The following is a 24,640-nucleotide window of genomic DNA, read 5'->3' on the forward strand; positions in this document are numbered from 1 at the left end:
TGCCGTGTTTCACAGAATCTTCCTAAACCTCGGAGGAAGTCGAGGCTCGGGGCTCCGACGTGTCGTCTCGGTACAGCTCAGGGATGGTATAGGCAGGCTTGTCGTGCTCCTCGGCCTTGTACATGACGAGCTTGACCTTGCGGAAGATGCTGAACAGAGACAGGAACGCAATGATGAACTCCAGCGTCCTATGTTGAAGTTAGCTCGACGTCGAGATGAAAAGTAGAAAAGATGGGAAATACTTACGACAAGGTGATGCACAGCCCGCCAACATTGTCATCATAATACCAAACGCCGCTCGTGAAGGCCAAGACACTGGGGATGATGAAGAAGCCGCCAAAGCCAAGGTCGACCAAGTTGATGAGATAAGGCCTCAACTTGACCAGAATGCTCCTCGTCTGGGGAGAGCCAAGCTGGATTGCAGATACGAAGCCAAACGAGCAGAAAAAGCTCCCAAGCGTAATGTCAACCACGTTGTTGCCACCCTTCTTTCCGCAGCAGGCACAGTAGATGAGGCCGCTGATGAGGTGGTACGAGTTCCAAAGGATGAGCATGATGGACCAGATGCCGAAGAAGGCGGCCAGGCCGTCGTGGTACCAGGGCATGCAGATGAAGACGGTGGCCGTGATGCCGAGGGCGATGACGACAAATCGGAGGAGGAGGATGGGCGAAAAGGTGATGGTGACAGACGGCTTCCTTTCCTCCTCCTCTCGCTCCTCGGGATGCAGTAGAGCCGCCGAAGGGTCGTCCCTCGGAAGGCTCTGGTAAGCTGCCTCGGTAGTCTGGCCCTTTGCCGCCATTTTTCAAGATTCTGATGAGATGGGTTTCGTTTCGTCGAGTTTAGTTTGTGTGTAAGTTGAAATTTGATGCCGAGATATTCCAACCTGCTTCAAATGCCAGCGCCCAAATACTTATACGACCCCCCCGACGGCTCACGCATTTCCCTTCTGAGAATCGGCCGAGGCGCCGCCAGTGTGAGATTGCATTGCACCACAACAACAAAGTTACGAGAGGGTGCCTTGGAGCCTCTCGTTTTGTGCATGCCTAGCATAGCCTCCAGGATTGAATCCTTCGCGCAGTAACCGGAGAGCTGGGTCATCCATTGGCCCACAAACGATTGACAGGTCTTTCTGACCAGTAGGAACCAAAGAAAACAAGGGTTATTGGAGCTTGGCCTTGTTTTGGGTGAGCTTGCGTAAGTCTCGCGAAGGTTTCCAAAACCAGAACCGTCCACTCAGAAGGCGACGAATTGAGTCCGAAAGACCCGGCAACGGGTGCATCGACTCATCCGATCGACAAGAAGGGTAGATCTTGATGATCTGGCCAATTGTAGTGCCCTCACAGGGCTGAATAACAAAGCTGAGCCTTGGTAAACACCCTGGCCTGGGGAGCATCGCAGATTGCACATGCGCTATCGTCGACCCTTGATCACGAAGCGCCCGGTCTCGACCTGCATCTTCCATCCGTCCTGAAGCAGAGCTGCAGCCACAGCCTGTCTCAACTGTGACACACCACCAGCACTATGGCGACCGAGCCCAGTGATGACAGTAAATGGCTGCTGCCGCGCCTTTTCAGACCGAAACTCGCCTAGAGCAGACCACCAGGCCTGCGTCCTCTGGCGGGCGATGCGCACACCATCCTGCACGTAGACGCCGTGCAAGTCGATCGAGCTGGCTGTGCTCTGCTTCTCAACCAGGAGATCGGCGGCAGTCGAGGTGGCCTGCGCTGCATAGCGGCCCTGCTCCCTCGCAACCTCTGCGTAGTAGCCAGCGGCCTGTCGGTAGAGAGGATTCGAGGCGCCTCGCCTGCTGAGCTGTGCAGCAGAAGCTGCTGCCTCACGCTTGGCCCGATTATACTGGCTAGCCTTCTCCGCAGCTTGCGTGTACGCGGAGGGGTCAAAAGCGCTGCCTAATCTGGGGACCAATGGCTTCGTCATCTTGGCCTTTCCAGATGTAACAGTTTCGAAACCATCGATTTCCTCTTGCGGCAGTGGCGTGAGGGGGTAGTTCAGATCGAGCTTCTGCGTCCAAGGGTTCTTTGTAAAGTGCTTGCTCAGCAGGGCGGCAATGTCGTTTGACTCCTGCGAGATGGAGCCAGTAACCTGAACGATGGTCGACATGTACTTTTCAGGAACGTTGCGGTATTTTTGAGCGAGTTCCTGGGCGTACTTCTTTGCCGCTTCGTCCTGTGTCTCGATGCCTTGAGCGATGTACTGGTCCAGGATCTCAACTGCTGTTGCGCCGCTGGCACAGCGCTTGTTGTAGAAGATGCCAGAGACGAAGCCGAATGGCAGATCGAGCCTATCCGCAAGATATGCGATCTCATCCTGGCCTATCATGATCGTGAGTTACTATTTCAAGATGGTGTGATGGGAGAAAGTGCTTACGTTTCATCTCCTTCAAGTCTCCGGGCGTGCTGGTTCCACTGCTCGACGACGGCGTATCGTCAACCGAAGGTTTCTTTCCCTTCTTTCTGTTCTTCCTCTTCTTCCCTACATTCGTCTCTGGGTGGAAGAAGCCATCAACTCCTTTCTGCTCTTGGCCTGTTGACTTGAGGTACTGGATGTTGAGGAGATCGTCAAGTGCGGTCTGGAAGTCTCCATTTGCCTTTTTCAAGGAATGCTTGATGTCGAATTCCTTGAGCTCGGAGAACATGCCCTGAAGGAGGAGCACCTTGCTCTCTTCGCTGTCGTCATTAAAAGACGTGAGCCGCGGGATGGAGTACGCCGTGCTTGCGGTTGACGAAGTAACGTCGCTGACAGAAGTGTCTGTATCTCTTGCACGAGAGGCTTGCTGGCTGCCTGTCTCGGTGGTGCTTGTTTCTTCATTTGGGTCTTCGGCCACACCAGAGATACCACTTGGGTTGAATCCAGTTGCTTCCTCTGCAGTGACATCTTGAGCCAGGCCATCAAGGATAGCCTTGGCTGCTTCATATTGGGTTTGTTGCTTGAGATCGTGATCGCTCGCAATAGCGACTACGAGGGCCTCATCCAGAAGCGAGCGGAAAGATTCCTGTTGACCCAAGGGTTAGTACACATCACAAAATTCGGTCACTGCTGAGCGTCATGGCTTGAGGAATGTGTCTGGCACTGGCGACGCGTTCAGTGAGCCAGACTGTTCTTGCTACGACAGGTAACTCTGTATCCTGCATCTCACTTGGCGGTTGCCTCGCGCTGGGTCGCAATACACATCATAAAAATAATCAAGACTGTAAACCACATACCACCAGCTTCTGGACAAGTTCTTCTGAAGTTTCGTTGGGCATGGGGGAGGGATAGAGTGGGGTTGAAGATAAGCAGTTCCAGAATAGAGCATGATACACGTAAAGGGTTTCACAGTAAATGTTGTTCGTGCCGTCGACACCAGTTCTCGTCTCTTCGCTCGTGGGATGTTGAAAGAAGAAGAAGAGTTGGGTTGGTTGAATGACGCATAACCCAGAGTCATGGTCTTTTTCCAACTCGCAGCCCAGTTGGTGGAGCGCGTATCAAGATGCTGAGCCGGTCAGATCACGTGTTGGGAACAATGCTTGTATAGATGCTTATTTACCCGGATAGGTAGGTAGCTCACTGTGTGTCGCGACGATGCTATACGCACGCATATGCTTGTATGCTCGCAATAGCTCATTGCTGATTGTTATAAATCATGACCTCCAAGCATATGCACTTGGCTGGAATAGGCCGTGAGGTCTGAGACATGCTTAAGGAACGCGCGCTTTTTGCTGTGCTGCTAGCCCAAGCTTGGTGATATGAGTAGAAAGAGTAGAAAGCAGAGCGTGAATTGTTGAAGGTTTATTGTGAAAAACTTGTGTCCTACTGTTCATGCTTTCAACGTCTATGCGTGAATCATCTTGAAGGCTTGTCAATCGAAAGCCACGCATGGATGCATGTCTAACGTTAATTTAGGCGCTCATGCTGCATTGGAGGCTATCCAGGCGGGAATTGGTTGGAGAAGCCACCCAACAAACCGAAAGCTTAACCAAATTGTACAGTTACAGTTGCCAAGTGCACGATAATGGAAGCTCTTTTCACACCGACTCCCAATATCATACCTCGGCGATTCAATAGGGTAACTAATTACCCAGGTAGGCAGCTCTCACTCTTCATTTGATGATTCATGACGGAACGCTCACGCGATCCCCAGCAACCCCAGCATTTAGAGCGCATCAGCCACCGAGTCATGCCTCACCTGGCGAATCACGGGCCGCTCCTGCCCCAGGAACCAATGACGCAGGTGACCTGGAACGCCCGCCGCCAAGCTTGTGCAGTACTGGAGGTAGGTACCGTAACCGTCCTCCGAGCTCCCGCCGCCGCCTGAGTCGTTACGACGACATCACCATACCTTACGTTTATTACCGTCATTTAGCTTTGTCTCTCTCCGCTCGGCGCGCGTCTTCGGAGCTTGTTTAGACCGACCTCGTCTTTCACTTCCTACATCTCCCACTGCATGCCTACGATTGCCTCTGCAGCATCTTATACCCTGTCGTCGCACACTCGTTGCATCATCTAGTTGATCAAGAGATATCCACAACGATACCCGATCGCGACCGACCAGGCCGACCGACCCCATCTTTCGCTCGGTCACCGCCGCGTGCGGCCCCGTCATCTCGAGATGCATCAACGCATCCTCCCTCAGCTCGGAGCTGCCGCCGGCCTCTTGGTTGGGCTGGGCCTCGCTGAGCCATATACTCCGAAACACGAAGCTGGACGTTGCGCGTTCCGCGGCCATTGCGGCAAGCAGAGTCTCTTTGGCAAAGAGCTCCCATGCGTCGACAACGATCTAGCTCAAGACCCCGAAGAAGAGCTTCGCAATGAGCTTGTCGAGCTCTGCGGCGAGAAATGGAGGACTGGACCCGTGTGCTGTAGCCTGGAACAAGTGAGCACAACCTCATCTCGATACCGAGTCGTCATGCTAACGTCGCACTTAGGTCCAATCACTCAAGTCCGAACTCGGCACACCAGCCACCATCGTCGGATCCTGTCCCGCGTGCAAAGAAAACTTCTTCAACCTATTCTGTACCTTTACCTGCTCTCCCGATCAATCATTGTTCATCAATGTTACCGACTCGGCCGAAAAGAATGGCAAGCACCTCGTGACGGAGCTTGACCAGCTCGTGTCCGAGGAATATGGCTCTGGCTTCTATGACAGCTGCAAGGAGGTCAAGTTTGGCGGCGCCAACAGCAGGGCCATGGACCTGATTGGCGGTGGTGCCAAGAACTATACCCAGATGCTCAAGTTCCTTGGTGACAAGAAGCCTTTTGTTGGCTCTCCCTTCCAGATCAACTACCCCACAGAGTATAGCGACCCAGAGATGCACCCTTTGGATATGAAGCCAAAGAAGTGCAACGACGAAGACCCCGCCTATCGCTGCGTCTGCGTTGACTGTCCCGAGGTGTGCCCAGAGCTCCCAGCTGTTAAGGACTCCAAGTCTTGTCACGTGGGCCTCTTGCCTTGTCTATCATTCGCATCCATCTTTATCTACAGCGTCCTTTTGTTTGCTCTATTTGCATCGATCTTTGGTCACGTCGCTTGGAAGAGGTATGCGCAACGGCAAGTTGAGAGGACGCGTTTGCTGCATGAATCCTCGCATAGCGACGATGAGGATGAGGGCGGTCCAGTTCAGACGGAAGCTATGCGCGACCGTCCGACCAAGCGTTATTGGGTCAACGACAGATGTGACAAGGCATTTTACCAGCTTGGTCACGCTGCGGCTCGCTTCCCAGGTCTTAGTATTGGACTAAGCCTGCTCGTCGTGGCCATCCTTAGTGCTGGGTTGTTCCGCTTCGATCTCGAGAGGGAGCCTGCTCGACTCTGGGTTAGCCCGTCGTCTGCTGCCGCTCAGGAGAAGGCTTACTTTGACTCCAACTTTGGCCCCTTCTACCGGGCCGAAAAGGTGTTCCTGGTCAACGACACCCACCCCTCCGGACCCGGCCCCGTCCTCAGCTATGAGACTCTCAAGTGGTGGATGAATGTTGAAAAGAGCATCGAGAAGCTCGAAAGCCCTACATATGGCAAGTTCCTAAAGGACCTGTGCTACAAGCCTACCGGCAATGCTTGTGTTGTTCAATCTCCTACGGCTTACTGGTACTCCAAGGGTGGATTCGACCAGAAGCACTGGAAGGAGGACCTTCGATCATGCGCCAAGACCCCCGTGGACTGCCGACCAGAGTATGGGCAGCCCCTTGAGCCTGACATGATCTTTGGTGGTTACGATGACGACGTGGTGGACGCTAGAGCCATCACCGTTACTTGGGTGGTCAACAACGCTCAAGAGGGAACCGATGCTCTCGCACGCGCCGTGGACTGGGAGAATGCCCTGCGTGACCGACTTCTTGAAGTTCAGGAGGAAGCCGAAGAGCGAGGCCTTCGCCTGTCCTTCAACACCGAGATCAGCTTGGAACAGGAGCTTAACAAGTCAACAAACACAGACGCCAAGATCGTCGTCATCAGTTACATTGTCATGTTTGTCTACGCTTGTATGGCGCTGGGTACTCCTCTCAAGCACGTCTTTAGAAACCCCGCCGTTCTCCTGGTCGAGTCCAAGATCACGCTTGGTCTTGTTGGCATTATCATCGTCCTCATGTCGATTGCAGCATCTATTGGATTCTTTTCGTGGGTTGGTCTCAAGGCGACCCTCATTATCGTTGAGGTCATCCCCTTCATCGTCCTTGCTGTGGGAGTTGACAACATCTTCCTGATTGTTCATGAGCTCGAGAGAGTCAACGTCAGCTGCCCTGATCAGATGGTTGAGGAACGAGTCGCCAGAGCTCTCGGTCGCATGGGTCCTTCTATCCTCTTCTCTGCTCTCACAGAGACGGTGGCCTTCGCGCTTGGAACAGCCGTGGGCATGCCGGCGGTCAGAAACTTTGCCGCATACGCTGCTGGTGCAGTTTTGGTCAACGCTCTGCTTCAGATGACCATGTTTGTCTCGTTCCTGTCACTTAACCAGATGCGGGTTGAGGACCACCGTTGCGAGCTGTGGCCATGCTGGCAGATCACTAAGGCTAGGATCCATCTCAATGGTGGTAACGGCTTTGCGCAAGGGGCTAGCCGTGGTTCTGATATGGCTGAGGAGAGTTTGCTCCAGGTCTTCATCAAGAACACATATGCCCCTCGACTTCTCGGAAAGAAGGTCAAGCTTGTTGTTGTTACCATCTTCCTTGGTCTGTTCGCGGCTGGACTGGCTCTTTTGCCACAGATCCAGCTTGGTCTTGACCAGCGAGTCGCCATTCCTGACGGTTCTTATCTGATCCCCTATTTCAACGACCTGTATGATTACCTCGAGACAGGTCCTCCTGTGTACTTTGTAACGCGTGGAGTGGATATCACCAAGCGTGAGCAGCAGCAGGAGGTTTGTTCGAGGTTCACTACCTGCCAGAGTCTCTCTCTGACCAACACTCTCGAGCTTGAACGACAGAGATCCGACATTTCTTACATCTCTGCGCCAACTGCGAGCTGGATCGACGACTTCTTCCGTTGGCTGAACCCAGTGTATGAGAAGTGCTGCGTGGAGCATGGCCAGACATGCTTCGCTGATCGCAAGCCAGCATGGAACACCACGCTCTATGGAATGCCCGAAGACGAAGAGTTTGTGCATTATCTTAAGAAGTTCCTGTCGAGCCCGACCAACGACGACTGCCCCCTCGCTGGACAAGCACCATACGGCCAGGCTGTGGTCATCAACGAAGCGGGAGCGGTGACGGCCAGCCACTTCAGAACGGCTCACACCCCTCTGAGAAGCCAGAATGACTTTATTAGTGCCTACACTTCGGCACGCCGCATCGCTTCAGAGATTGGAGAGAGAACTGGCGCCGACGTATTCCCGTACAGCGTCTTTTACATCTTCTTCGACCAGTACCTCAGCATTGTGTCCTTGACGGCGGGTCTCTTGTGTGCTGCGGTCGGTATTATCTTTGTCGTTGCATCTGTACTCCTGGGCTCGCTGCTCACGGCGCTAGTGGTCTCGCTCACAGTTGTGATGAGCGTCGTGGATATCATGGGCGCCATGGCAGTGTTCGGTGTGTCTCTCAACGCTGTTTCACTGGTGAACCTCATCATCTGTGTTGGAATCTCGGTTGAATTCTGCGCCCACATTGCTAGGGCATTCATGTTCCCTTCACGAACGGTGATGGAGGGCAACAGCAATTCGTTCCGCGGCCGTGACGCCCGAGCCTGGACGGCCCTTGTTAACGTTGGTGGCTCTGTCTTTTCGGGCATCACTGTCACCAAGCTCCTGGGTGTGTGTGTTCTTGCCTTTACCCGGTCAAAGATCTTTGAGATCTACTACTTCCGAGTCTGGCTTGCTCTCGTCGTCTTCGCTGCTCTTCACGCCTTGGTCTTCCTTCCAGTCGCACTCAGTATCGCTGGTGGTAAGGGATACGTTGACCCTGAGAGCGAGGGAACGGCAGCCCAAGACTTGACGGATAGAAGATGGCGAGCTATTAGGATTAACGACAATAGTGACTCAGATGATGAGTATTAGAACTACCGGCGATGGTCCGTACTCAGGTTGTTCGCACCTAGGAGAGCAGAAAGGCCGACCCGTGACGACGAGGAAGAGGGCTCAAGTTCAAACAGCGCATTATCCACGATATTGGAAGAAGGACCAGGAGGAGATGAAGATAACAGGGAGAGAAGAAGACATCAGGCGGAAGCATCAACAGCGTCAGCGAGGATCACACCAGAACCGGTCGTTACGGAGGAGACTCCTTTGCCGGAGCCCTCTGGATCGAAGAGTAATGCGCGAAGCTACGGCACAATGAACAAGATTTCACTACTCCCGCCCTGCGAAATCAGCAAGAGCCTGGATGGCTACTTGGAGCCCTTTGTGAATCAACGGCTCGGCCCGGCTCAAGGAACATTCGAAGGTCTAGACGGCATCGGCTCTGGGAAGAGAAGGCTAGGCCCCCAGGTGACTCTGGAAGACTATCATAGAGTCCTCGCTGAACATCATGCTCTGGCGCTCAAACCTAGGCTCCTCATCAGGAGGAAGTCAGACTCGGAGCTGCTCTCACATGCGCGGAGTCGAAATTTGACCGCGTTGGTGATGGGCCTTGAAGCGAGGGTTGAGTCTCAAAAGACAAAGTCTGTGGGCATTCACACTGGGGGTGAAGCTTCAACCAACAGGATCGAATGAGCTCCATCTTGAAGCAGGCCATTTGTGTTGACGTTCAAGGCATGACGGGACAGACTGGCATGGCAATGATGTGTGTTGGAGATGATGAGTTCTTAAGTGGGTATGGTTTCAAATATGGCGCTTTGGTTGGGAGCTGGGACTTTTCTTCAATATTAGACAGCGACGGAAGCGACAAGCTTCGTAATTTTCTTTGATAGCGAATATCAAGGTGTTTGTGACTAAGCCTTGTGTGTTGAGCTGTGATACTGGGTTGTTCAAGGAGCGATGTTGAGATATGAATGAAGAAAGTTTCAAAGTTGCATGGTCAACACCCCGTCTCAGCCACCACCTTGTGTGGCTCTAGAAGTTAGGGGAATCTCACGGACGGTACATTCAGTCTCCTGATTTGAGGGACGAGAAAGAGGAGACTCGGAGCGGATGTCTTCATGTCTGAAGGAAGAATCGGTACGTGCTCTGGCCATGCCTGGTTGGCTCGGAGGCGATCAATCTGAGGCTCGTAGGGGTAAGTAGCTCTCTGGTTGGCGAGGGTTGACTGAGGAGAGCATCGTGATCCTGAACATGGGCGACTTTTAGCATATCAATCCAAAGGACTCCAAGTCGCTCTAGCAGACTGCGAAGAAGACTGCCCACCAGAATACGTAGCAGTTACGGGGGCTAAGGGAAGAGACGGAACATAAGTTGAGTGACAGTTGTTCCTTCGCTGAAACCATATCAACACCAGTCCTGTGAGCGCCAGTCAAAGTCAATCTCGGCATGATTGACCAAGATGTTTCAGTGGTTCCGAGAGAAAAAGATGATGACTGATCTCCAGGGCGATCCCACTGTCGACCCTGACCCACAAACTACTGAAGATACGACAGTGCTGCTGCTTTTGGAGGCGGCGATACCTGGGAAGCTTCTGCTCCCACCAGCAGAGATGATTACACGACGGTTCACTGGTGGAATAGAAACCAATAAATGGAGTGGAGAGAGGAAACTGATGCAAGTTCAGCAACCCATGTCCTCGCGGTGCTCCCAGTGCCTGGTGAGCCCGCTTCCTTTGAGCGTATTGTTCTTGGGCTCGATGAACTAATGCTGGTCTCCCTGGAGTTCCTTCAGTTTGATCCAGGCGTGGTGAATGGCTTCGTGTTTGTCACACCAGCAGGCAAGTTCACGTGTCAAGTTCGCCCATCAACTAGGGCTAAGAGTCACTTGGAGAATATGTAAAAGACCAGAGAAAAAACATGGCTGATTTGAAAAAGAATCAAGTGATGACCGGAACTCCCTAATCCCTATGCCCATGCCTGCTTCTATGCCAGTGGTATCATCCCATACTCTCGTTCAGTCTTCTACCCCTTCCATTCATAATCTTTGGCTTGAGTTGTCGAGCTTTGCCGGCCATGACTGGGCGTCCCATACCTCAGGTAGAGGCAGTGGTCGGTCGTTGGCTGGGACACTCTGTCCCGGGAGAGATAGTGGACGGCAGGGGTCGAGCGTACGGATGGACACTGTCGTCCCAGCTGGGACTCCAGTACCCGCAGTACTCCGAGCTCCAAGCCTTTGCCCTCTCTGAGATGGCCGAGTGAGTGGTGGGCTGTCTTTTTATTAGGATGAAGTGTTGAGTTGGTGGAAGGGGTCTTACAGGAGGCGAGAAGTAGGGACGGTCTTGGAGCCTTAGCTCCTTGAACTTGGCGAGGAGCGACAAGGAAGGTTGGTCCTCGAGTCCGAGATCCTTGAGTTTGATCAGAATCTCTTCGTTGGACCCGTATGTCGAATCCGCGTTCTGGTGCTGCTGTCGTTGTTGCTGCTGCTCCTGCAGCGGCTGAGCAGTGCTCGCCTTGGAGGGTCCTTCGGTGGACATGGTGGTTTGTTTGGATGAGGAGAAGAAGTGGTCGAGAAGCCGAAGACGAGAGAATTTGGAGATTCGACAAGTTAAAGTATGAGTGGGAACAGGAGCAAGAAGCTAAGGACTGGGTCTTGGTTGTTGTTCTCGTGTGGATGAGACGACGATGCAGAGGGGGAGAGAAGAAGGGAAGAAGGGGAGAGAGAAGGCGGGTTTATATGGACGAAGGACAGCGAACAGAAAGCTAAACAATGCCCTATTTCCCTGTTGAGGTTGCTATTGTAAACAAACCGAAGTAAAAGTGAGGTTTATTCTGATTGTACCTTTTTTGACTGTGATTCATAACCTCACATTCAACTCAAATTTACCCGTTCGGGACGCAGGCAGAGGCCGTCACTGCCAACACAGTGCAACTTTAACCTAACAGAAACTGCCAAATAAAGAAGCTTGAATAAAAAAGACTAAATAGGAATAACAGCGAGTGCACTCGTTTGTGTGCACATGATCTAAGCAGGAGGAAGAAACGACGCAAACAACCCCCCCTGGATCGCCGCGTACATGGTGATGAAGACGACGACACCGTAGCCCAGACCAGATCTATTCCTGTCCATTAGGCATGAGGCTACCCACCAGTACCATGCTGGATAGCCAGACGATACGCGGCTGATAATCTGGACGTGGTAGTTGGTAATGGCCAGGACCGCGAGTAGAGTCTGCATGCCCGCCAACGTGCGCACCAGAACTCGGCCCTGCGAGTCCGTAGCTCTGAGACTTCGATTCGGCTCGCCCATTAACTCGGCGCCAGACTTTATCAGCAGCGTGAGCATCGGGGCTGCGAGGAGGAAGAGGGGGATCTGGTTGGGAGTCCAGTACTTGAGGAAGCCAACGTCCCTGCTGAACAGTTAGAAACGATACAGAAATTAGAGTTTGAGAACGTACCAGTATGCTTCTTGAACGAAAGTATAAATGCTCGGCATGAGACGCACACACCAAGGTCGCAGCTCCCCTTCCACGTTGCAGTATCTCATCCACGCAATCACCTGCGGCGCAACAAACCCGGCCGCGACGAGCAGCCCTCCAATCACAGGCGCAACTAGTCTCAAAACCTTTGAGATGCTAAAGCCATTGGTGAGCGCCAAAAGGTTCCTGATAGCTTCGACGGCAAACAGGATGCCGCCAAAGAGCCCGTTGCTCCGAAACGTTGCGGAGATGCCGTACGCCAGACCGGCTCCTACAACGGCAGCGCTTCGCTGAAGAGAATCGGGACCTTTCTTGAAGCCAATGGCAAAGAGAAGGTTTCCGATAAACGAAAGACACGAAAAGGTGCTCTCGGCGTATGGAGCTGACAAGAACAGTCCCGCTGGGGAGAAGATGTGCACAGCAGCCGCCAAGAACGCAAGCCTCCGGTTCCCAAAGAGGATGACGGTGAGTTGATACAGCGCCAGCACAGCGATGAGATGCGAGACGTGAGAGACGGCGACGGCAACGGTAGCCTCCAAGGCATCAACCCCCAGCAGATGCCTCACACCGCGCACAACGACAGGCAACCCAACACCGAAAGCCCACTCCTGCTCATAAACCTTTCCAACACGTGCATCATGCATAAAATACAAAGCATCCCACCTCGTCAGCCGCGCAGCGAGGGAAGCATGCCCAGGCGTGTCCTCGTGCACAGCCTCGAAAAACAGCGACGTTGACGTGTCGTAGTCCGGACCGACGGACGCGCCGACGGCTATGGAGAGGAGAAGGGCCTTCCAGCCGGCGAATGCGGCTGTTAGGGTGAGTATTGGGTGCGCGGCATGGTCGAGGAGGTTCATTTTTGGTGGTGGTGATGAGGTTGGAGGGTTTACGTGGAGTTTTTGACACGTTGTGGGTGAGATGGTGGTTTGTCTCGGCAGTGGCTGGTCAACCATGAATAAATCGATATACATGTAGAAATTTGTAATGAATTGCAATTGTAGTTATTTATGAAAATCTGATGTTTCCCTGTGTAACAATCATTACATGTCGTGGTTTCGCTGCGTTAGTCCTCTGGTCGTAGGTTCGTGGTGCTGACCTATAAGCGCTGGACCTCTCATTATCCAACTTGGCTCATACAAACTTTCATCACGAATTGCTTCAACATACAAATTCCACGAGCAGGCATCATACCGTAGCAAGAATCTTAACAGGATAAGATAAAGTATATAATAGTTACTCTTGTTCCAAAATTACATCGAGAATGTATGCTAATGCATCACTAGAGGCTTCGCTTTGGCTCATATCGCCTTGATCAACCATGTCATCAAGCGGCGACACACCACAAATCAATCCCTCGCGTCTTCAGCCAGGCCAATTCCCATCTCCAATAGTCCTCCCTCCTCTCTTATCTCATAGCCTCACAATCGTCATCCTTCACGGCCGAGGCTTCAACGCCCAAAAGTTCCACGGTCCCCTCCTCTCCTCCCAATCTGCAGAGCCATCAACCACCCTCCGAGAATCCCTCTCTCACGCCCGCCTCGTCTTCCCCACAGCACCGCTCGCCCGGGCGATAAAGTATCGTCGGTCTCTCATCCATCAGTGGTACGAGGGTACTGGTGACTGGGAGCCCGAGGCGCGCGGTGAGATGCGTCCCAGCGTGGAGCATATCCATGGGATACTAAGAGACGAGATTGAGAAGCTGGGGGGCGACTCTCGAAAAGTCGCGTTAATGGGGTTTAGTCAGGGCGGCGCCATGACCTTGGTGAGTTCGTTGCTCTGGGACGGAGGCCCGTTGGGTGCTGTTGTGGTTATGAGCGGCTTTATGCCATTGGCTGATGCCATGATGGACATATTGGACGAGGACGCCAAGTCTGAGGCCTCAGCGGATGGCTTGTTCGAAAGAGACCCCGAGGAAGAAGAGACCACGCCGCTACAACGTGCCATTGGCGAGCTACGACAAGAAGCTGAACTCGATCCTGCACCCCCAGCAACTTCATACCCCTTCTTGTCTACCCCTGTATTCATGGGCCATGGCCAAAAGGATCAAGACGTGGAATACCAGCATGGTCGACGAGCTGCGGAACTTCTGGAGCGAATGGGGGTATCCGTTCAGTTCAACACCTATCCAGATCTGGCTCATTGGTACAGCTCCGACATGTTGCGAGATATAGTCCAGTTTCTTCACAAGCACTTGGGACTGTAAATGTCCGCCTACTTCCAGGGCAATTAAAAAGCAGGAATCTTTAATAACTCATAACATCATGTCATTTTCTCCTATGGAGTAGTCTAAATCACAAGCGGCATTCCGCATTTTTCAACCACATTTAAATCTTCTCACCATCGAGGATAACCCTAGCTTCCTCCGAAGTCCACCAACTCACACCCTTCTCGCCAGGGTAGAGGTACCGATCCATGCTCTCGGGCTTCATCTCGACACTGTATCCTGGCTCCGTGGGGGTGGTGTAGTATCCGTCCTTGATCACCGAAGGGTGCAGGAAGTGCTCGTGCAGGTGGTCCACATACTCGAGCACAGACAACTTGCCAGAGACGACGACGTAGTCGATGGTGCTCAGGTGCTGAGTGTACTCGGGAAGACCGACACCGCCAGAGTGAGGGACGATGGGCACTCCGAACTTCTTGGCCATGAGAAGCACGGCCAACACCTCGTTGACACCGCCCATGCGGCAGGCGTCGATCTGGCACACATCAATGGCACCAGTCTGGAGAAGCTGCTTGAAGATGACACGGTTCTGGCACATCTCTCCCGTAGCAACACCAATACCGTAAGGCTTGAGTGCTTCCCGCACAGCCTTGTGGCCGAGGACATCATCAGGTGAAGTAGGCTCCTCGATGAACCACGGCTTAAAGTCGGCGAGCTGCTTCATGTAGTCGATGGCCTCAGGGACAGACCACACCTGGTTGGCATCGGTCATGAGCACGTTGCCCTTGTCATAACCAATAACCTCGCGAGCAATGCCCAGACGCTTGCGGTCTCGCCCAATGTCACCACCGACCTTGACCTTGAAGTGACGGTATCCAGCGTTGAGGGTCTCCTGGAGCAGAGACTTCATCTTGTCCTCGCCATAACCGAGCCAGCCAGCACTCGTCGTGTAGGCAGGCACAGCTCTGCTGTTGAGCGCCTCCTCCAGACGCTGAGGCTTGGTGGCCTCCTGCTCCTTGAGCATCGCCACGGCCTCCTCAGGGGTGATGGCATCGGTGATGTAACGGAAGTCGATGCAGCTGACAAACTCCTCAGGGCTCATGTCGGCCACGATGCGCCAGACGGGCTTGTTGAGGGTCTTGGCCCACAGGTCCCAGACGGCGTTGACGACGGCGCCGAGGGCGAGGTGGATGACACCCTTCTCAGGACCGATCCATCGGAGCTGGCTGTCGTTGACGAGGTAGCGCCATGTCTTGCCCCAGTTTGACACGAGGGAGGAGAGGGTCTTGCCCTTGAGGCGCTCGGCGACATGGTTGATGGCTGCGCAGACAATATCGTTTCCGCGGCCGATGGTGAAGGTCTGGGAGAGTCAGCTATGTCTTCCGTGACTGAGAGTCTACTATTCACTAACCATTCCATGGCCGGTGTATTGTGAGTCGGTCTCGAGAATGCAGTAGGCGGATGAGTAGTTGCCAGCGGCGTTCATGGCATCTGAACCAGTTCCGTCGAGAGACGTGGGGAACCGAACATCGCGGGTCTTCCAGCCGGTAATGGTGATCTCAGCCATGATTGCTATTCTATCGAGTCGTAGTTGTAATTGTTACGAAGGTAAAGAGGTCGAGGTGAAGCTCAGTGACGAAGCATGAGCTAAGGTGGGGTGAGCTCCGAACGCGGGGGAGGGGTTGAGCTGTGGTCAGAGAGCTGCAGCAGCAAGACGTTGGACCAAGTATCACGATAGAAAAGTCGAGATGAGAGCTGAGAGACGATAATATGTTCAATTGAGCCAGGTAGACCCCAAAGCTGGGCGCGTCATGCTTTATACCCTCTCCTCTGTCTTCATCCCTAGAGCTCATGAGACGGCGCATCGTCTATATGTGGGGAAGGGCAGTATCTAGATGCCATGACGGAGTGTTTTCCGGCCTCTGATTGATGGATAAATCAGTTTCCGCCCATTGAACCCCCATGGGATGAGCTGCTAAGATCAGTCTGTCATGAGTAGAGATGGGGCGGTTACCGGCAAGCTCTCGCTGTTCGGAGAGGCAAAGGACCCCAGGGTTGGCTGGTGAGGCTTGGAGAGCGGCACTGAGATGCCGGGGTTGGGGGTGGCTTTGGGGGATGATGTTAGTGCTGTAGCATAAGGAACTTGTGAAATGACTGAGGACTGCGCTAATTGGGCGCAATGACTCGACGGTGCAAGTATCGTGGGATGGCGGCGCAACGCCTCAAACCCCCGCAGCCGTCCCGCCGCCCCCGCGCATGAATGCTGTCCCCATTTGGTAGCATCACGTTCCCCCCGCGGGAGGAGTTAGATCCGCAATCGGATATCCAGAGAGCCTAGGTTCGGAAAAGTGATTGGATCAAAGGCAAGGCTGAGTTTGAAGAATGTGGTTGCGTCGAGAACCCGTCTGTTGCCGTCTTGCGCATTTGATCCATGGTACTGTAACCCCACCAAGAATTGGGAGGAGTTGCCCCTCATTTCATCTGGCCCTGAGGAGGGGCAGAACAGTGTTGAATGCGAGCTCCGCACAGTTAATCAGCACTGTAGCTGCGTCTTTCTCGAGCCGAGGTATCAGTCAGCGGCTTTCGTCCGTCGACCAGTAACATGGCCAAGGTTTCTCAGCAGGGAATTGATGACTCCAAACATTGCTTTTTCATGATTTTGTTGCTGTAACAGTTGTTTATTTACTGAAAATAAAGCGTTGAAGAAACCAAGAAGTCAAAGAATGCACGTGCCGATAAAAGCTTTGATCGGGACCTGACATCTAACCCTCCAACTCAACCTCGACATGGACGCCTCCTCATCAGAGACCACACAAAAGACCTGACCACACCAGAGGTCGGCCAACACCGACGCGTCAAACCTCGAAAGAGCAAGAGACGAGACGATGGAAGGAAAGGAATGGATCCCTTTCCTCGCCTCGCGGACACGTCGGCTGAGGGTGGGTGACGTTTGTGGGCTGCTTGCTTGCTTTTTAACTGTTCATCTCAAGGGTTCTCCCAAGTCCCGCTGTTGCACATGACATCAGCCAACCCGACCCAGCCTACAGACACGTCCACCAACCCAACCCACGCGACGCGCAGAAAAAAAAGAGCCTGGCCAGGCCGAGGAGGGATCAAGTCAGGAAACTAAACAATCTTTAGTGTGGACGGGCTAGAGTGCATCGGCCTCGGACTGATGGACTAGTCCTCACCGCCAAGCAGGGTGTCATTCTGTGCCTTTTCACCAAATTCTGGAACAAGGACCATCCCTCACTGCCTTTCGTGATGCTCAGACTCTGACTCTTACCCGGACTCGAGCGTCGCGTTACCCGCCGATTCTTGATTGATTCTTGATTTTCTCAACAGACCAACATCAAGTTCAGCACCGCCGATCTAGTACTCGATCGGGCAGAGCGCACTTGGGCACCCCGGTCTTGCTAGGTCTTGAAAGTTGCAACTTGGCGACGCATCCCTGTCCGTCAACGCTTCTCCAGCCACCAAGACGGTGGAAAACCACTGGGGCTCTCGTAGCCCTTGACCCATGACGTGGGTATTTCGTCCTCCTCGTGGTTGTGTCGATTGGGCTTCCCATGGCACCGACGCGCCTCTACCTGCAGGCCAAAGCCACTATCCAGCTGGTGCCCGCTTCTCGGGTGACGGGCCCATCGACGGAGGATGGAAGCGGTAAGGGCTCTGCAATTACCGAGTACTCAACACTCGGCCCTGCCCTGCGCTGTGGTACCCTGGCTTGTCTGTCCTGCACTGTACGGCATGGATACATAACAGTCGCAAGCGACCCGTTCTTGTTTTTGCTGCACCTTGCTTTTTCCCTCCCGTCATAAGCTCCTGGTCCTCAGTTCCTGTTTGATTCTCATGGCTGCAATACCCGAGTGTCTCGTCAACTTGATCAACGTCGATTCATCCACTCGGCCACAACCAACACACAACAACTCTTACCCACCAAGGACCTCCTCAACCGCGATCCATTGCTATCACCTCGCCTCACACCCAATGCGATATAGTTGAAATCGAACTGTCAGCGAATTTTAGAATTACACACAACAACCATGGAGAACACTCTCACCAGGAGCCAGAGCTTGAAGCCCCCGAGGCGCAAGCTTCAAAAATCGGATCCCAGACTCAAGTCGAAGCGTGGCTCTACAGAGTCCGGCCACAGCCTCGACGGTTCCTTGTACTCGCCAACGCATCGCCGTGTTTCGAACGGCGCTCCCGACCTGAGCGATGCCAAGTGGAATCACTACCTTCGCCCCGAGACCGTGGTTGACCCATGGTTCTCAGAGCCGGAAATGCCACCCGAGCCGCGGGGATTCTTCAGAGAGCCGAGAGTATCGCGGGCTTCCTCTCAACGCCAGATCCCCGAGTTTTCGCACCTCACAATCCAGGACCCAGAGAGACGGCCCTCGCTTGATAACTCTTCGATTTCTTCGCCAGCATCATCAGCCTCGACTACATCCACCATGCGACGACAAGCCAAGACGCCCGTCTTCAAGATTGGACAGCTGGAGCAGCACGCACTGGCACGGAAGGGATTGGATGTGCCGGAAAAGACAACGAGCGTCGACCTCATCGCTGATCAGTATCGGGAGCTCCTTGAATCGAGGGACGGCTACTCCGAGCATTCATTCGGGAACTCTTCCTTCGATAACCACTCATTCGACCATCACTTTGAAGAGCCCGGTCTAGTGCCGCACGATACTCTTCAGGTACCTCGCAGCGATCCGTGGAGATTAAGCCCGTCATCTTCACGCACCAACTCGCCTGCTCCGATAGCCCCCCTTCGCCAGTCGAAACTACGGACTCCATCTGCTGCCACTCGAGACACCAACCTGGCGGCATTTGAGGGGGATACTATTTACTTCAAGCCTTACTCGTTCTCTCCCCCGCCTTCTCCCGACCAGACTCCCCAGTACCGATCAGCAACCCCCTCGGGTCACTCATTCCAGGAGAATGTCAGCCTGCAGATCGCTCTCGATCTGCTCACCAGAGAGCTGTCCTCCGTTGTCGCAGGCCGGCCTCAACACAATGGCCGCGACACGGCAGCGCTGCAGGTCTGGGTCATGATCGAGGCGTACGAGAGGTTACGAGATCAGGTCACGAGAATCGAATCACCAAACGGACGGTGCGAGAAGGTCGGGGCCATGTTTGACTGTTGGTTGGCTGCTTTGTACTCGATCCATTCCTCACTGACGGGCGGGACACTGCCGAACCCGCAAGAGTATGCAGGGCTAGAGGAGGAGGTGGATTAGGTCTTGAGACATGGGCTCATGTGATGCGGTGCCTTGATGGATTAACGTGCTTGGCGTATTTTGGAAAGACGGGGTTGGCGTTTCTGTGTTTTGGGTGTGGTCAATGGGTTGAGAACTGGCGGGGGAACATGAAGCGGTCTGGACGGAAACGGCTGCATATGGGATCGGATCGGATTGGATACTGGATACCTAGTTTAGATACCTAGAGGGAATTTCTTTCTCAAGCAATTTGATATTTGACATTTACACGCATCTGCCGATCGTATCGTCCTGTCCTCGAGATCAGTGGTGCTGTCACGGTGGAGAAGACGACGCCTGGGCACTGCCACATCCTTCGATTTATCGGACGATGAGACACACAAGAATGAGGGATAAAAATAGGGCTATCGTGATCATCCAGTCTCAAAAAGATCGGCTGCATCCGATGTCGAAAAAAAGAACCATGGTCGTTCCATGTAGATGAGGGCTTTAACTGCAGATGAATGTGACCCTGCATGGTTTGGGCCGCGCTTTGATGCTCGAAAGCCTTGGGGCGGGTCTAGATCTGATGTTTTTTCTTCGCCTTGATCTTATCATGGTCCCCTTGCTTGTTGACCCATGTCTCGTTTGCCATGACGTAGAGGTGTTGTTGGTGAACAGTTGGTTGCGCGTGTCGAAGCTGAGTTGAATGCTCGTACTGATTCTTGTGTAGATTTCAAGATTTCCATAGATTATGATGATAGTCAGATATGATTTATGAATATTATCTAGAGTAGTTTAGGTTGAATATCTTGTAACACATGCCTTGTCTCTTGTAACTGTCATCCTAGACGCCCCACTCTAGCTCAACCTCGACCCTTCAACTCCGTGAATTTCGTAGAGTCAACAAGCCACCTCAGCGCGAATACAAGGCACCATCAGCTCATCAGCCTTGTCGCAAAAACTGTAGAGGATCAATAGCCATGGACGACGACTACGGAGCAGACGAGGAGCTTCTGGCTGCCATGGCCGCCGCAGATCCAACCCCCATCCCGCGCAGGCCAATTCAGCAACCCACACCGAGCAAGATCCAGCAGCCCACGCCGCAGCGCCTCGATAAAGCGCCTCCGTCTGCTTCAGGCGCTGGAAAGGTAGTCCAGCCTACACCGCAGGCTCTGCCTCAGAAGCAGTCCGGCTCGACCATCCTCGTGTCTCCGCGCCAAAGGGGGAACCCCGTTTTGACCAGCATTCGGTCGATGCCGTGGGAGTACAGCGATATCCCGGCTGACTTTGTCTTGGGGTTGGGCACTTGTGCTCTATTTCTGAGGTGAGTCTTTGACCATTTGCGAACAAAACCATGCTAACAAGTCATTGCGCGACAGTCTCAAATACCATCGCCTCCATCCCGAGTACATCTACACCCGAATCCGCAACCTCCAGGGCAAATACAACCTCCGCGTCCTCCTCACCATGGTCGACATTCCAAACCACGAAGCATCACTAAAGGAGCTCTCCAAGACATCTCTCGTCAACAACGTCACCCTGATTCTGTGCTGGTCCGCCGCCGAGGCCGCACGCTACCTCGAACTATACAAGAGCTATGAGAACGCCAGCTTTGGCGCCATCCGTGGTCAGCAACCCTCAAGCTACGGCGAAAAGCTCGTCGAGTTTGTCACCGTCCCGAGGAGCCTAAACAAGTCGGATGCGGTCGCCCTCGTGAGCAACTTTGGAAGTCTGAAGAACGCCGTCAACGCAGATGCCGAGCAGCTCGGCATGCTCAACGGCTGGGGCGGCATCAAGGTCAAGAGGTGGACATCAGCAGTCGGAGATCCCTTCAGAGTCAAGAAGGCGGCTAAAAGGGGTGCGAAAGCTACACAGCGCTCCTCGAAACTAGACCAGGCCGTTCCGCTTTCACGTGTGCCTCTTCGAGAAATGTCTTCGGCCGGGCCGTCAACAACAAATGACACGCCGACTTCGGCAGAGCCAGCAGCAAAACAGTTTCAGTTTATGGATAATACAGATGATGAGGATGAGGAAGAGGCGATGCTTGCAGCTGCTATTGAGGCGTCTAAGAAGACAGCTCAGGCGGATGAGGCTAAGCGGGCGAGCCAAGCAGATAAGGAAGATCAGCTTGATGGGGGTGTTGCCGCTGCATTGGCAAGGCTACGGGAGAGCGGCTGATGACGCCTTCTTTCGTCCGTTTTACAGCTTGGACGTGACAGCAGCCTCAAACGGCATTTTCATCCACGACTCACTAGTAGGCTGCTCATTTTGCCCCGATCCAGCAGGGTCTACTCATTCATGCGCATCTCCTATTCCAGTCTGTCGTCAAGGGCATGGATTTTCCAAAACAATGCACCTGAACATGGTCTTTCCAAGGCCATGAAGACTACAGAAAGTACGCATGTCTCAACGGTCATTGTAAACACGTATGATGGTGCCAAAACCTTGCTGGTCGAGGTCTTGGAGGGTTGAGCCCTGTCAAGTGACCACATTGCTGAACCGAAAGTCTACCATCATTCACGCCGGTACTTGCAGCGAAGCCATCCCAGGTCCATACGTAACGGGCAGTACACAACTGGCCGTTCTCGACAAGACAGGGCTCCTCCGAAACCCCAAATAATGGACAGCTGGAGGGATGAAGTGTCACTTGTGTGAAAACAGTAAACTCCTTCTTGACCAGAATAGGTGATAGATATATGATCGTTTCAAGGGTTGAGGGAGATGAAATTAACTAATCATATGTAAATTCAGAAGAGCACTTAGCTCATATATTCATCTAATGATTATTCTCTCCTTCGATAGGATTCCACGTAAAGCGCACGTCAATGAAGGCATTCCCATTAATGGCGGACCCGTGGGAAGGGCCGATTTCCAGAGACTTCTCAACTCAAACCATATGGCGCTCAGCCGGTGTAAGAGAAGGATGACCACGATCAAACACACTTTGTGCATTTGCAGCTTTGACATAAAATCTGTCCTTACCATCCGTCTTGGTTTCTCCTCGTGCATCTCCGATCTTCTCTCCCCTTCATGTTTGTTAACCCATCCACCATTGATAGGCGTTCAAAATGCTACTTACTCGAGTGTTCCCCCTGGTTCTGGGCCTCGCAAGCTACGCCTGCGCCCTCATCCCGAAACCTCCAAATTACGAGGGGGAGAATTACCATTATGATTTGACTTACCAGCCCCCGTTAAAGGTCCTTGAGGAGCCTCAGTACAGAGACGACTCCGAGAAAACCGATGCCATCGCCGAGGCCTTCCGACACTCATGGCTGGGCTACTACACCTACGCCTTTCCAAAGGATACCTTGAATCCGCTGAGTGGCACATTTGAGAATGATTTGTGAGTATCGCAACCCATGATGCTGACACTGATACTCATACTGCTTGATAGGAGTGGATTTGGTAGTACGGCTATCGAGTCGTTAACCACAGCCATAATCATGGGAGAAAAGACCATCATGGATCGCATCATGTGGTTCATCGGTAGTGCAACTTTTACCGTCACCAAGCTGGTTGCCGAGGAAGTCAATGTCTACGAGGCGACTATTCGACTTATTGGCTCAATGGTCTCGGGTTTGTCTCCCTCAAACCTCGATTCTCGACACAATCCCGCTTACATGTTGACACAGCTTACGACCTCCTCAACGGCCCCTATCGAAGATATGCCACAACAAAGTCTAGCCTGAACGCCCTCCTGGACCAGGCAGTCCTCTTAACAGATGTTTTAAAGGTCGCCTTTGGCTCGAACACAAGAATCCCCGCCGGGGGTGTCCTCTTGACACCCATGATACAGAGGTCAGGACGCCTAGAGACGACCCTGGGAGCAGCCGGCGGCATGGGCGTGGAGTTAGACGGCATCCACCACCGCTCCGGCCTCAAGAAGCTCTGGAGGAACTTTGTCAACGGCTTCAAGGCCCTCATTGGGCAACCCATCCTACACGACAAGGTCATCCCGGGCTTGTTCCCGGACATGGTCAACACCAAGCAGGGCGGGTTCTTCAGCAAGCAGGGAGGTTACACGAAAAACACGGCCCCCTTTTACCACGGCATGATAAAGCTGCGCAACATGGACTCGAGGCGGTATAACCGGACGGCGGAGCTGTGGGTCGAGTCGGTCGAGGATATAATGAAGCATCTCACTTCGCATCCCATGAACCATCGGAATTTGACCTTTTTGGCTGGCTTTCAGGATGCACAGCATATACCCAGGGCAGATTTGAGTATGAAACTCCCTGATAACACCCCTCCTCTGATCAAGCTGACATGAACGATAGCAAGCTGCTCTGCCGGCGCCATGTTCATCCTCGGCGGTGCCACCCTCAGAAGGCAGCGCTACATCGACTTTGGCCTCAGAATCGCCGAGACGTGCTGGACCGTGGCCAGCAGCATGCCCTCAGGCCTTCCCCCTCGCGCGTTCAAATGGATCGATGCCGAGCTCACAGCCGGCACGAGGCGCAACCCCCTCCCGCCCGTTCACTTCGAAGCATTCGCCAACAAAACGGGTTTCTGGCCAACGCAACGCTCCTACGCTCTCGATTCTGACCTCTTCGAGACCATGTACTACGCTTACCGCATGACGGGGGATATCAAGTGGCAGGACCGCGCATGGGACATGTTTGTAAGCATCAACTCAACATGCCGCGTCTCAAACGGCTTCGTAGGTATAAACGACGTAACAGTAAAAGACGGATACGACCTAGAAGGGAGTCCAGTCCAGGACAAGGACCAGTGGATCAACAAGATGGAGGGCGAGTGGATGTCGCGGACGCTCAAGTACCTGTACCTCATGTTCGCGCCCAACGGGCCCTGGCAGCTGCAGTGGGACGGCGACGGGGCCTTCGTCTTTTCGCACGGCGGCCATCTGATCCAGAAGCCCCTGTGGAGGAGCCTGGACGCCTTTGGGCATAGGAGGCATCCTTGGCTGCCGGACTGGGATGAGGTTGACCCCAGGGTTACAGGTGGATATCAAAGCACGGAGCATGAGGGCTGAGTGGCATCTACTCGATAGGTTTTTGTAGTTTTAGGTGTAGTTGTAATGTTGTATTGTTTTAGTTTAGATATCCAGGGTTCAAAGTTGTTGCCTTGATGTACGAGGTGTCTAACGAGTAGGTCAAGGCCATTATTTGGTGACATGGACGGAGATAGTAACACATGATAACTATGGCGGACTAGTAAGAATATCCACTAAGTCTTTTCACCAATTTATTCTTCGTTCATCCCATATTTATAGTGAAATCGTCTGTGGCTCAGACAGCCTAACTATCCAACATTTGATTAAACTTGGCACTGGTCGTCTCACATGGACAAAGAAACCGGTAAGCACCCTAGCAAACAGCACAAGTGGAAACACTTAGA

General features: G+C 53.2%; 10 protein-coding genes across 10 annotated transcripts; 5 read left to right on the forward strand and 5 right to left on the reverse strand.

Annotated features, from left to right (window-relative positions):
* Nucleotides 1-22: 22 nt before the first annotated feature.
* LRP88_13208 (uncharacterized protein) lies at nucleotides 23-800 on the reverse strand (the record flags this gene model as incomplete). Its single annotated transcript, XM_083249583.1, has 2 exons — nucleotides 23-188; nucleotides 247-800. The coding sequence occupies 2 exons, from the start codon at nucleotides 798-800 to the stop codon at nucleotides 23-25; spliced, it is 720 nt and encodes a 239-aa protein (XP_083093917.1).
* A 611-nt stretch (nucleotides 801-1,411) lies between these two features.
* Nucleotides 1,412-3,264, reverse strand: LRP88_13209 (uncharacterized protein; the record flags this gene model as incomplete). The annotated part of the gene is made up of 3 exons (XM_083249584.1): nucleotides 1,412-2,331; nucleotides 2,387-3,011; nucleotides 3,223-3,264. 3 exons carry the CDS (start codon nucleotides 3,262-3,264, stop codon nucleotides 1,412-1,414), a joined length of 1,587 nt encoding a protein of 528 aa, XP_083093918.1.
* A 1,343-nt stretch (nucleotides 3,265-4,607) lies between these two features.
* On the forward strand, nucleotides 4,608-8,478 carry LRP88_13210 (sphingolipid transporter; the record flags this gene model as incomplete). Its single annotated transcript, XM_083249585.1, has 2 exons — nucleotides 4,608-4,871; nucleotides 4,924-8,478. The coding sequence occupies 2 exons, from the start codon at nucleotides 4,608-4,610 to the stop codon at nucleotides 8,476-8,478; spliced, it is 3,819 nt and encodes a 1,272-aa protein (XP_083093919.1).
* A 2,053-nt stretch (nucleotides 8,479-10,531) lies between these two features.
* Nucleotides 10,532-10,972, reverse strand: LRP88_13211 (uncharacterized protein; the record flags this gene model as incomplete). The annotated part of the gene is made up of 2 exons (XM_083249586.1): nucleotides 10,532-10,705; nucleotides 10,754-10,972. The coding sequence occupies 2 exons, from the start codon at nucleotides 10,970-10,972 to the stop codon at nucleotides 10,532-10,534; spliced, it is 393 nt and encodes a 130-aa protein (XP_083093920.1).
* Nucleotides 10,973-11,460: 488 nt separating this feature from the next.
* Nucleotides 11,461-12,771, reverse strand: LRP88_13212 (GPI-anchor transamidase GPI18; the record flags this gene model as incomplete). The annotated part of the gene is made up of 2 exons (XM_083249587.1): nucleotides 11,461-11,845; nucleotides 11,894-12,771. The coding sequence occupies 2 exons, from the start codon at nucleotides 12,769-12,771 to the stop codon at nucleotides 11,461-11,463; spliced, it is 1,263 nt and encodes a 420-aa protein (XP_083093921.1).
* A 461-nt stretch (nucleotides 12,772-13,232) lies between these two features.
* LRP88_13213 (Alpha/Beta hydrolase protein) lies at nucleotides 13,233-14,117 on the forward strand (the record flags this gene model as incomplete). The annotated part of the gene is made up of 1 exon (XM_083249588.1): nucleotides 13,233-14,117. The coding sequence occupies one exon, from the start codon at nucleotides 13,233-13,235 to the stop codon at nucleotides 14,115-14,117; it is 885 nt and encodes a 294-aa protein (XP_083093922.1).
* A 121-nt stretch (nucleotides 14,118-14,238) lies between these two features.
* LRP88_13214 (enolase C-terminal domain-like protein) lies at nucleotides 14,239-15,642 on the reverse strand (the record flags this gene model as incomplete). The annotated part of the gene is made up of 2 exons (XM_083249589.1): nucleotides 14,239-15,435; nucleotides 15,487-15,642. The coding sequence occupies 2 exons, from the start codon at nucleotides 15,640-15,642 to the stop codon at nucleotides 14,239-14,241; spliced, it is 1,353 nt and encodes a 450-aa protein (XP_083093923.1).
* A 2,479-nt stretch (nucleotides 15,643-18,121) lies between these two features.
* On the forward strand, nucleotides 18,122-19,321 carry LRP88_13215 (uncharacterized protein; the record flags this gene model as incomplete). Its single annotated transcript, XM_083249590.1, has 1 exon — nucleotides 18,122-19,321. The coding sequence occupies one exon, from the start codon at nucleotides 18,122-18,124 to the stop codon at nucleotides 19,319-19,321; it is 1,200 nt and encodes a 399-aa protein (XP_083093924.1).
* A 983-nt stretch (nucleotides 19,322-20,304) lies between these two features.
* LRP88_13216 (DNA repair protein RAD10 domain-containing protein) lies at nucleotides 20,305-21,460 on the forward strand (the record flags this gene model as incomplete). The annotated part of the gene is made up of 2 exons (XM_083249591.1): nucleotides 20,305-20,606; nucleotides 20,662-21,460. The coding sequence occupies 2 exons, from the start codon at nucleotides 20,305-20,307 to the stop codon at nucleotides 21,458-21,460; spliced, it is 1,101 nt and encodes a 366-aa protein (XP_083093925.1).
* An 890-nt stretch (nucleotides 21,461-22,350) lies between these two features.
* On the forward strand, nucleotides 22,351-24,275 carry LRP88_13217 (uncharacterized protein; the record flags this gene model as incomplete). Its single annotated transcript, XM_083249592.1, has 4 exons — nucleotides 22,351-22,625; nucleotides 22,677-22,858; nucleotides 22,915-23,505; nucleotides 23,560-24,275. 4 exons carry the CDS (start codon nucleotides 22,351-22,353, stop codon nucleotides 24,273-24,275), a joined length of 1,764 nt encoding a protein of 587 aa, XP_083093926.1.
* Between the last annotated feature and the right edge of the window lie 365 nt (nucleotides 24,276-24,640).

This window comes from Fusarium phalaenopsidis (genome assembly GCF_050370095.1).
Source record: "Fusarium phalaenopsidis strain FUZ10S chromosome Unknown contig_32332, whole genome shotgun sequence".
NCBI lineage: Eukaryota > Fungi > Ascomycota > Sordariomycetes > Hypocreales > Nectriaceae > Fusarium > Fusarium phalaenopsidis.